General features: G+C 39.3%; 1 protein-coding gene across 2 annotated transcripts in view; it reads right to left on the bottom strand.

Moving 5' to 3' along the window:
- Positions 1 to 12,616, bottom strand: part of ILRUN (inflammation and lipid regulator with UBA-like and NBR1-like domains) — a 94,034-nt gene extending 81,418 nt beyond the window's left edge. The window contains exon 1 of one of the 2 annotated variants that reach the window (XM_072833371.1): positions 12,251 to 12,616. In XM_072833371.1, the coding sequence (XP_072689472.1) occupies positions 12,251 to 12,408 (158 nt within the window). In that variant the 5' untranslated portion in view covers positions 12,409 to 12,616. The remainder of the gene's footprint in view (positions 1 to 12,250) is intronic. The other variant, XM_072833369.1, reaches the window with a different exon arrangement.
- Positions 12,617 to 12,635: the final 19 nt, after the last annotated feature.

The following is a 12,635-nucleotide window of genomic DNA, read 5'->3' as shown; positions in this document are numbered from 1 at the left end:
AGATAAGGGAGGATTCTTCTCTAAAACCTTAGAGGGAACACAGCCATACTGATGCCCTGACTTCAACTTCTAGCCTCCCCAGAACTGTAAGAACATAACTTTTTGTTTTAAGCCACCCTATTTGTGATAATTTGTTATGGCAGCCCTAGCAACGTCCCTAGTGTATAAAACAGCAATCGGGTGCACACTGCTTAAATCTGAATCATACTTCTACCACTATTATCCATGTAACTTTAGGCAAATTATTTAACCTTACTGAATCTCTTTTCCTTTTCGTAAAATGAGGATAATGTTACTTACTTCCTAAAATTATTGTGAACATTAAATTATAGAGTAAACAATTACTTGGAAAGGTATCTGGAATATAGTAAATATTCCACTTTTGTAAAACATACAGGTACACACACATACTGTAGTATGAGAAAAATAGAGATGAAAAGGTTAAAATTATTTATCTCTGGCTCCTGTGAGTATGGCTTATTTCTGCTCCCTTTTTGCTGACTGGCACTTTCTAGCTTATCTGCAATGATTTATGTAACAATAAAACTTTATATCATAATAAAATAGTTATTTTTTAATTTAAAATTTTTAAAGGCAGTTGGTTTCCAGTTGTAGTTATATGCAAAACCCACCCTGCAGCCAGTGATCTCCATTTTCCCAAACCCTATTATCAAAGTATTACAAAAAATTAAAAAGTAAAATTTACTATAGAACAGAAATGCGGGGGTGCCAGGGTGGCTCACTCCATTAAGTGTCTGCCTTTGGCTCAGATCATGATCCCAAGGTGTGGGGATCAAGCCCCATATTAGGCTCCCTGCTGAGCAGGGAGTCTGCCTCTCCCTCTCCCTCTGCTTGTGCTCCATTGAAAGAAAGGAAAGGGAAAGAAAAGGGAAAGGGGAGGGGAGGGGAGGGGAGGGGAGGGGAGGGGAGGAAAGAGGCCAAAGCAAAGGAAAGGAAAGCTAACCAGAAAGCACTTTAGAAAGCACACTGTGTATCATTCAATGGAGTAGTAGGCTGTTGCTCCATAATAGGCTGTGAATCACTGACCTCAAGCACAATAATTCAAGTGTGAACCTTTGGAAACACTTCACAGAGCCAAGGCTCAAACATAAGAAAACACCACTGTTCATTTTTTAAAGTGAGTCTTTTAAAATCCAGTACATAGTAATTTCAGTGGGCCTGAGTTCCATATTTGGAATAAATTGTTCCCTCCCAAGACATATATTAACTTTGGCAAATCATTAGAAAACCACTCACAAAATCAATTACGCTTACAAGTGAAAAATGTATTAGTTTCATCTGCACAAGGCAACTTAATAATAAGAGCTAAACCTCTTCTGTGAGTTTCAGTCTTGTGTTTTAGGTTCCTAAAAAGTTTAACTCATAAAATGTGTTCCCTGACAATCTCTCATAAGCAAATTCAGATGAACTCACTAGTTAACACATTTTGCTCTTAACATAGCAAAAGAACTTTTTAATAATTATATGTAATTACTGGATGAGAGGCTGTTGCTCAATACAGTGAAGAAATTCTACTGTACTTGAAGAGATCAAATCTACCTCTGCACTTTTAGAAAAGTATGTATCTATTCGATCATCCCATCCAAGTATCATGACAACTAATTCAGTTCAAGGGCTGTGGTATCCATTATACTGGATAGGAAGAACAATTATTCAAATTGCAATACCACTGCTGTTAAAATACATATATGCACACACACTTCTCTAAGTATATATGTGTATATATATGCATGCAAAATTCTAAAGGCATAGAAATTTTCTAAAAGGTACAGAAAAAAACAGACAGTAGTGGCTATATGTGGAAAGGAAAGGGGACTTCTGCTTCTCACTTTTAGCCCAGAGTTTGCAAATTAGTGGCCCAAGGACCACATCCTACCTATAGATGTGCTTTATTTGGCCCATACAGTGTTTTAAAAATATTTGAATTAGTTGCCAACATTTGAAAATCAGGAAATTTTCCATAAAACTCTGATTTACTGGCTTCTCTTGAAAAAATGGAAAAATCTAAGAACACTAGGACGCCATTCCATCCTGGTAATATTTGAATTAAGGGAAGTAACCTTCTTAAAAAAGACAAGTACTTTCTAGCGCTTGTTTCTTTCCAACACTTCAACTGTTCAGATTCGCCTCCTGACATCTATAGACATTTTAGTTTGCAACCCCTGTGAAGGCCTTTCTAAACTACTTGAACTTACTATGTGCTTATATTACTTTTTAAATTTTTTCCTCAATGAAATACAGAAAAACTTTAGAGACCCCACAAAATATTTTTCTCCATTCACATCTAAATAAATGTTACCTAATATTCAGTTCAAGGAAATATGCCTGAAAAGGTAGGTATATAAGGTGGGCCAATATTTAGAGGGCTCAAATTGCTTCCAGATACAATATTCTTGCTGTTTAATTTTAATTTCTTTCACGTCATGTTTGGAATATATACTGGCAACATTTAAATCTTATGGCAAATGAAATCCACAAAGAAAAAAAAGCCTTAAAAAGAGCCTAGATTATAGAACTTATTTCTTCAAGATTTCTATAAAAACGAAGTCTTTACTCCATTTACCTAAACAGCTTACTTCAAATATTTACTGAGCACCAAATATATACCATTCATGGCAGCAGATGTTCTGGGAGAACCAAAAACTATTAGGGTGTATTTTCCTCTCCTGCGTACGTATCATATGTGATCAATGATATTAAAAAGGCAAGAGTGGAGTTTAGAGAAGACAGCACTACTACAGTGATTAGTGTCCCAATTTCAAAAAAAAAAAAAAAAAAAAAAAGGATCTCATGAGGCATAAGAAAAGGAAAGAACATTCTAGGTAGAAGAAAAAGTTTAAAATTGGGAAAACAAAAGTAGGTGTGGAAAATGACCAACAAATCAGTTTGAATGGAACAGAGAGAAAGAAGATATCCAGAATAAAGATATACCAGAAAGGTTTTTGTTGGGGGCACCTGGCTGGCTCAGTCAGTTGTCTGTCTTTGGCTTATGTCATAATCTCAGGGTTCTCAGGCTGCCTGCTCAGTTGAGAGCCTGCTTCTCCTGCTCCTAGTGCTCCCCCCCACAACTTATGCATGTGCACACTCCCTCTGCCTCAAATAAATAAATAAAATCTTAAAAAAAAAAAAAAAAAAAGAAAAGATACGCCAGAAAGGTAGAGATAGATAAACCAGGACCAATCTTTGGAGGGCCCTGAATGTCAAGCTCTGTTCTTTTTCTAGTATTCAACAAGGGCATTGTTAAAGGTTTTTAAGAAGAAAAAAAATGCACCAAAATAAAGCTGTGATTTAAAAGATTAATCTGGGTGGGTGGAGGGACAGGGTAACTGAGTGACAGGCATTAAGGAAGGCATGTGATGTGATGAGCACTGGATATATGTTGGCAAATTGAATTTAAATTAAAAAAAAAAAAAAAAGGACGCCTGGATGGCTTAGCAGTTGAGCGTCTGCCTTTGACTCCGGTCGTGATCCCGGAGTCCTGGGATCGAGTCCGACATTGGGCTTCCAGCATGGAGCCTGCTTCTCCCTCTGCCTGTCTCTGCCTCTTTTTCTCTCATGAATAAATAAATAAAAATCTTATTAAAAAAAGAAAGATAGATTTATCTGGTAGTGGTGTGTCCATTAAATGGATTAGAAGGAAGAGCGCCAGGTGTAGAAAGCCAATTTGGAGAGTGTTCCTGTTAAGGTTGTGGCAAGGGGAATGGAAAAAAGAGTTGGGAAGTGCACTGCAGAGTGGAAACGAATGGGGTTTGGCAAATGATTTGAGGTCTCCAGGAACAAGAGGGCATTGGATAGAATTCAGTTCGAGCCTAATGTCTGGAAGACCAATGGAGCTATTAACAGAAAAGGGAAAAATCAGAATGAAAAGCGGGCTAGTAGGATGGGGAAAAGGATAGATTGACTTTTTAAAAACACATTTAGTTTTGCCAACAATATAACATCCATAACATATTCCACCATGAGAAAACCTTGCACCCTTTTCTGGCCCAATTTTTAGGTTTAGCCAAAGAGAGTATATATCCTATACAAGTAAAGGATATATTTAATACAGAGTCAATGAGAAGCCAGTCACAGAGCATATTAAGCTAAATTAAAATTAAGCTACAAGGCAGCCCAGGTGGCTCAGCAGTTTAGCGCCACCTTTGGTCTGGGGCATGATCCTGGAGTCCCGGGATCAAGCTCTCCCTGCATGGAGCCTGCTTCTCCCTCTGCTTGTGTCTCTGCCTCTCTCTCTCTCTCTCTCTCTCTCTCTGAATAAATCTTTTATAAAAACAAAACAAAATTAAGCTACAATAGGATTAAGTTGGACTCCTACCTCACTTTCTATACAAAAATTAACTCAAAATAGGTCAGTCATCTAAATATAAAACATGAGGGAACCCTGGGTGGCGCAGCGGTTTAGCGCCTGCCTTTGGCCCAGGGCGCGATCCTGGAGACCCGGGATCGAGTCCCACGTCGGGCTCCCGGTGCATGGAGCCTGCTTCTCCCTCTGCCTGTGTTTCTGCCTCTCTGTGTGTGTGTGTGTGAGACTATCATAAAAAAAAAAAAAAAAAAAATTAAATATAAAACATGAAATCTTAAAACTCTAAGAAAAAACATAGAGATAAATCTTCATGACCTTGGGATTAGCAATAGATTATTATATCCAATGCAAAAAGCACAAGCAACAACAAAAAAATTAGATAAACTAGATGGCATCCAAAATAAAAACATGTGCATTGAAGGATGTTATCAAGAAAATGAAAAGACAACCTATAGAATGGGAGACAATACTTGCAAATCACATATCTGATAAGGGTCTAGTATACAGAACATATAAAGAACTCTTACAACTGAACAAAAAAGACAACCCAAATTAAAAAAAAAAAAACAAAAGGACTTGAAAAAACACTTCTCCAAGGAAGTATACAAATGGCTAAAAAACATACTAAAAGGCATTCAGTATCATTAGTAATCAGAGCAATAGAAATAAAAATTGCAATGAGGTTCCACTTCATACTCATATGAATAGCTATAATTTAATAAAGGATAATAGTGGTTGGTAAGGTTATGGAGAAACTGGGACAGACCTTTGTTCATTGCTGGGGGATATAAAATAATTCAATTGCTATGGAAAATACTTCGATGGTTCCTCAAAAAGTTAAACATAGAATTACCGTTAAGACCCAGCAATTCAATTCCTAAGTATTTAACCAAAAGAAGTAAAAACAGGTACTCAAATATGTGTACATGCATTCTCATACAGCACTATTCACAATAGCCAGAAGCTGGAAGTGGCTTGAACATCCATCAACAGATGAATGGATAAATTGTGGTATCAGCATACATTGAAATATTATTTACCACAAAAAGTAATGAAATACTGATACATGCTATACAATATGGATGAACCTTTAGAAGACATTAGACACAAAAGGACTAATATTGTATGGCTCCCTTCATATGAAATATCCAGAATAGGTACACATCCATAGATAAAGACTTCAGATTGATGGTTGTCAAGGCAAAGGAAGAAAATGGTGACCCGGGTGATTGCCAGAGCTTGGGTTTCCAGGGAATGAGGAGCAACTGCTTTGACAGGTATAGGGTTTCCTTTTGGGGTGTTGAAAATGTTTTGGCTACAAAGAAGTGGTAGCTACCACATTGTGAATGTGGTAAATGCCACTGAATTGTTCACTTTGTCATGGTTTGATTTCATGTTATGTTGATTTCATCTCAATTTTTAAAAAATCAACAATATTTCAAACAAAAAATAAAAATAAATCCATGTCTTGTCATTCCTGAGTCCATTAACCAACCACATTTTACCCAAGCCAAGCTCCTAGATGGCTCTGCTCCACTTGCTCCTTCCTGGTTTCTCTCAGGAAATAGACTTTACCTACAATATACTGCTTTTCCATCAATTCAAATCCACTAATTATTTCAAAACTTCTAAGAACACAACTTGCCTATGGCAGCCATTCAATCTTTGTGAATCACTGGTTGTATTTGATTCAGTCCATTCCTACCTGTCTGAAATTTTATACAGTTAATTCGGTATTGATATATGAATGTTTCTGCATTATCCTGAAAATTTTCTCTGATCATTTCAGACATGTTCTTTTCCTACTAGAGCACAAATTATAATAGTAGCTGTCTTCTGCTTTTTGTATTACACTGTCTGCTAAGGATCTATCCGAAATACATTCATTTAAATACTATCTGGTTGATAGTTTTTGCTGTTATGTGCTACACAAATTTTGTGTGGAAGGAGTGGGAAGATAAGATATGGTAAAGAAACCACTTCCACCCACCCTAGCTATAATGGAGATTAGTTTTGACTTCATCTATGATCAGGAATACAAGTCCCACAGCAATACCGTTTGTAAAGACTTCCTGTAAGGCAACAATGTATGTTTTACTGTGCTCCTTTTAAAACTAAAATGAATCTAAATGCTCTATTTGTAAACTTGTTTATATCATACCCAGAGTCCCACTTTGTATGTGTCACTCAAAAAAGGTAAGAACAGGGATCCCTGGGTGGCGCAGCGGTTTGGCGCCTGCCTTTGGCCCAGGGCGCGATCCTGGAGACCCGGGATCGAGTCCCACATCGGGCTTCCGGTGCGTGGAGCCTGCTTCTCCCTCTGCCTATGTCTCTGCCTCTCTCTCTCTCTGTGACTATCATAAATAAATAAAATTAAAAAAAAAAAAGATAAAAAAATAAAAAAAAAAGAAAAAAAAAAAAGGTAAGAACAAAGTAGAAGAGAAGAACTCCAAAGCAAGAACTCCCAATCTTCTTGAAAATGTCATAGAGTGTAGGACACTGGGGTGGCTCAGTCTGTTGAGAATCCGACTCGATTTCGGCTCAGGTCATGATCTCAGATCAGGGTCATGGTCTTAGGGTTGTGAGATCTAGTGAGTGGGGCTTGTGCTCAGCAGGGAATCTGCTTGAGATTCTCTCTCTCTCTCCTTTTCCCTCTGCCCCTCTCCCACTTTAAATAAATAAATATTTTTTAAAAAGGTCATAGAATGTTATGCAATCCTTCCCTACCCTCTTCCTAAAATTGCTGCTTGGCACAAATTATTTTCAAGAAACCCAGTATTAATATCATGGTTTATCTGTTATAAAGGGACTTTTCCTAGACTCATGCATATAAACCAGAGAATGGATCAGAAACTCATTTACCATGCAGGTGACTGAGAAATGGATTAAGATCAGGCAGGAGAGGTACTGTGAAATAAGAGGTACAACTGAGGGCAGCCCCGGTGGCGCAGCGGTTTGGCGCCGCCTGCAGCCTGGGGTGTGATCCTGGAGACCCCGGGATCGAGTCCCACATCGGGCTTCCTGCATGGAGCCTGCTTCTCCCTCTCCCTGTGTCTCTGCCTCTCTCTCTGTGTCTATGAATAAATAAATAAAATCTTTAAAAAAAAAAAAAAAAAAAAGAGGTACAACTGATTTTCATGTCTAGATTCTGATTTTCCTTCACTGTGTCAGTTATACCTTTATTTTATTCAGTTGGGTGTCTCTGACAATGTTGACAAAGTCAACAGGACAAGACTGATAAAAACATTTTCCTCCAAGTTACTTTTCTAGAAAACATCTGTTCCATCCATGATGGGCATATGTAATGTTCCAAAAAATACAAAATACTTCCTGAAGATACCTGCAGGTAACCTAGGATGTTGCAACACCACAACTGCAAAGCACTAGCCAAATGAACAGTCAATACAGGCTATATGCTAGTCAAAATTATTGTATTTATACCTGTAACTCCTAAGTTAATGTCCTCTAAAAACCTAGAAGTATTAAAAAATAAAATAAAATCTAGGGGATCTGGTTAGCTCAGTTAGTAGAGCATGCAACTCTCAATCTCGAGGTCTTGAGTTCAAGCTCCAAGATGCGCATGGAGCCTACTTTAATTAAAAATAAAATCTAAAAGTGTTATTTGCCTCTTGTCACAAATGCTAAAGAACTCACTTTAAAAACACGAGACAAAAGATTTTGAAGGCCAGAAGTGAATTTAAAATCTTATGTAACGTTAAACTGTACACTTAAATAAAATGGCTTACGTTAAATTTTTATGCTGGTTTCCCCTTAAAACAAAAAATGTATTAGACTACATTAAAGGATGAGAAACCACTAAATTGAATGTGCTTAAATTATAAAAGGTTAAAAAGCTTTAGTGATTTGATTAACAGAAACTTTCTGACCTCTTAAGGAAGATGTTTATTAGATATTCTCCATCTCCAAGGAGGGTATAAGCAATGAAAAAGTCTAAACTGTAGTAAGAGAGATTTAGTTTTGACAAAATTCTAACTAGAAAAGTAATTAAACACAATAATAAGGTATCATGCAAATCTCTGCCCTCAGGGATGTAAGAATAAGCGATCTTGGAAGTATTATACTCAATTCTTCAGGAAAAACTGAAATGAACTAGAGGATCTCTTAAGCAGCTTCCAGTTTTAGAATTCCAGATTCTATACTCAAAGCCCAGTAGTATCTCTCTGCAAGACATTATACCTACAGAAAGTTTTTTTTTTTTTTTTTCCTACAGAAAGTTATACTAATCTATAAGCCATTCCAGTTGGCTTCAGATATTGGGTCTTTTCACACCATTTATTCATTTTATGTACTCACTTAGGAACTGAAAATTGACTACTTTTTTTAAGAGGCAGTTCTATCAATTCTCCAGCAGCATGGCTGCCAACTCAGGTTTATCACTACAAAAAAATGCTTACATTGAAACATACTTGGTTCCAAATTAAACAAATAAATATATCTACATACTGCACAAGGAACAACTAGAAAAAAAAAATTCTAGGGTAGATAATTTACAAAGCCAAAACATTCAATTTAGTTCAACAGCTTCTTAAAAAGTTGTTTGTTACTGAAAACAAAAAATACTTACTTTTGAAAACAGAAGCATAGTCTTTCCAACTTGAGTTTCATTTTAGAAAACTTATGGCCTACATTTTAAAATAATTTTTAACTTACCATATTATTTTCTAACAGTTATCAAACAACTAAATGATGGTTATTTATTAAAATGCACAGCAGGCACTTATGAAGTCACAGTAAAGTTAATCATCTCAAATTCAACAGGTTAATCACAACAATTTGAGAGAGATTTTGCTAACCTGTATTAGGATTATCTCAACAGTTTACAAAACTGGATATTAAACGATACTTAAAAATAATAAGTATCTAGATCATATATTTCTTTTTTTTAAAGATTTTATTTATTTATTCATGAGAAGCAGAGAGAAAGGCAGAGACATAGGCAGAGGAAGAAGCAGGCTCCCTGTGGGGAGCCTGATGCGGGACTTGATCCCAGGACCCCAGTATCACCCCCTGAACCAAAGGCAGAGGCTCAACCCACTGAGCCACCTAGTTGCCCCTAGACTATGTAACACACAAATGTTTTGACCAAGTACAAATGTACAATTTCATTTATTTTAACTAGATCTTATTAATTATAATGAGTATTTGTTTAAAACAAAAATCTAAGAAGACAAATTTAGCCAGGTCAAAATAGCAATCAAAATACAATACTGCAGCTAACTACTTTCATTAGAAAGAAAAGAATACCAAGCCTCCTTTCAGTTCAGAAATAGTTTTTCATTTTATAATCAAAGACAAAAAATATGACTTCTACAGCCAAAAAATAAGGTAATGTAGCTTATAGCTGAGTTATCACTTAATTGCCTGGATTTCTAAGAAGCTACTAACTTCTAACCACTTTAAAACCTGATATGACTTTACAGCCAAAAAATAAGGTAGTGTAGCTTAAAGCTGAGTTATCACTTAATTGCCTGGATTTCTAAGAAGCTACTAACTTCTAACTACTTTAAAACCTGAATCCATCTTTTAATGGCTCATTGCTTTGTTCAGAAGTGTATCGCACCTTGTTCCCCCCCTCCCTTTTTTTAAGATTTTATTTATTTATTAATGAGAGAGAGAGATAGAGACAGGCATAGACATAGGCAGAGGGAGAAACAGGCTCCACGCAGGAAGCCCGATGTGGGACCCAATCACAGAACTACGGGATCACACCCTGAGCCAAAGGCAGCCACTCAACCACTGAGCCACCCAGGCGTCCCTATCACACCTTGTTTCTTACAGATGTCATCTCATTAGAATACATGGTGTCTTTGAGCTTAATAATTTTTTATTTAAAAATCCAAGTAAAATTTTTATAAGGCAACTATAATTTTTAAGTTATTTTTTTTCTTATCCACACTGGGCCTCATCTTTCACAACACCTAAAAACAATCTTAGATGTTAAACACACACACCTCAAACATATAAAATTCATTACACTGGTTCTGTAGCCATAATAATTATACTAATAAATACTGACTCTAAAGAACTAAAAACTTATAAGGGCAGGGTTTCAGTGGTACAACTCAAAAAGCAGTGGGGAGAAATAATGATCCTCCCCTACCAAACTGGTAGCAACAATATGCCATTTCCTATGCTAAAATAGTATAAACAAGGAAGAAAAAGAGCTGGAGGTACAGAAGTAGGTAGATAAGAGAACCCTCATCAAGATACAGCTTTACTTCCAAATTTCACTAGTGTAATACTTGTTCTCAATGTTTTCAATAACCTCTACCACGGACTATTTAAACACCATAGGTTGGTGTTCAGAAAACTACTAGAAGCTGTAAGTCCCTCTCTTAGATAATCCCAGACATAAAAGATAGAAGTGGGGATCACAAATGCTTCTTCAATTATAAAGACTTTCTCCTGCATTCAATGCCTCAAAAAGTTTTCTAAAATCTAAAAAACTCCACTCTTGCTACAACAATCAAGTTTAAAGGTAAAATAACAAGACCTACCAATGATGCAACAATGAAAAAAAATTCACACACCACTCTTGGTGTGACCACAGCTACAAGTAAGATGAGCATCATTCCAGAAAGGACTAGAAGAAGAATGAGATAAAGAGGAGGCTTACAGCCTCTTTTTTTTTTTTTTTCTGGCATTGCCTGAGGCATTCAGTGGACATGGAATAAAGGGAAAGCTGGTTGTATAAGTGATGCCAAGAGAAACAAGATTCCACATGTCAGGGGACTGAATGCCCAAACACAGAGAGCAAAGGGCACTCATCCCATGGCTTTCTGACCAAAGAAAAATGAGTTGTTTCACCTGAAATCCTTTCAAAGTAAGTCTGATGGTCTCTACTTCATCACTCACCCTAAGTGAACTCCACAACCCCTTCTCCTAGAACAAGGAGAAGCCCTGCTTATCAAAAATAGCAAGTGCTACATTCAAAGCCAAGAAACACTCCTTTAGTCTAAGTGCCATGGTCTTCTGCCTTAATTCTACAAGGAGACACCAAGCCAAAAAACTGGTTCCCAGCCTAAGCCAAGCTCTCCATTTTCCCAAACATCCCAAATAACTCAGCTTTATTTCAGATAAGCCCCTCCCCACTCTGACATCCTGGGGTCCAGGGCTCCAGTCCCCTCAGAAAGTTCCCTCGTCCAAGATGATCTCCTTTCCTTCACCTTTCCTAAGGCTTTCCCGGACCCAGCCCCAGGTCCAGCACTTTTCTGGTCTTCCGTTAGTAGATCTACTAGCATACCCCCCCACTCCTCTCTGGCACAACTCTTCAGGAAAGTCATCTCTCTTACCGTACTCACTTGTCCTCCCCCATAATATTGTTTTCCTTTTTCCCTATCATTCCTCGAATGGAGAAACCCAAACAAACACGCACACGCACGCACACACAATATGTGTTCTCAGCTCCCAACTCCCAAGTCTCTCCCGTGCCCCAGGTTCTTCCATTAACACCGAATTATCTGCCGGAGTTCCCCCTTATCCCGGTCTTCCTCGACCCTAACTCCATACTCCCAGCTTTTTTCCCACTCCCCAAATTCCTATTTCCTATTCTGCTTACTCTTAACCAACACCACAGCCCTCTTGCGCTCAGGTCTACTCCTGTGCCTCCGTACTCAAGTCTCTCCCGACGTTCCTCGGCCCCTAATTCTCCGCAGAACCTCAGGAGCCCCTCCCCAACCTCCCCTCCGCCCCTCCTGCACCCGTGGCCCCCCACTCTCCTCGAACGTCCTCTCTAGCCTTGCTCAGCCCCCCAATTTCTCCCCAGTCCCCGAGGCACCCCACACGCCGTCCACGCCCTGGGAAGGGGGTGCCCCTCAGTGCCCGCCCGGCCCGCCCTACCGCCGAGCTCGGGTGTCCCTTCCCTTCCCCGCGGGCCCCAGTGCTGGCGCGGCGGGGCCGGCTCACCAGTTGGTCATGTCCAGGAAGAAGGCGCAGCCGGCCGGGTTGAGCTGGAAGCCGAGGAGCCGCTGGAACTCGGAGATGAGCACGTCCTTGTCGGTGGTGCCCAAGCAGCTGAACTTCTGCATCAGCTCGGGGTCCAGGTCCACGTCCATGCCCTCCATGGCTGGGGCCGGACACCCGCCTCCCCGCCTCCTCGCAACCTAGCCGCCGCCGCCGCCGCCGCCGCCGCCGCCGCCGCCGCCGCCGCGCCGCCGGGCCCGGGGACAGGGAGGGGGCCCGCTGCTAGCAGGCGCCGCGACCCCGCTCCTTTGAGGTAGGCCCCGGGCCTCTCACCGCCTCATAGGGATAAACTCACTCAGCCACTCACTCACACTCTCGCTCCCCCCCC

Source organism: Canis lupus, chromosome 7, assembly GCF_048164855.1.
Source record: "Canis lupus baileyi chromosome 7, mCanLup2.hap1, whole genome shotgun sequence".
Lineage (NCBI taxonomy): Eukaryota > Metazoa > Chordata > Mammalia > Carnivora > Canidae > Canis > Canis lupus.
This window is presented reverse-complemented; position numbering and strand designations above follow the sequence as displayed.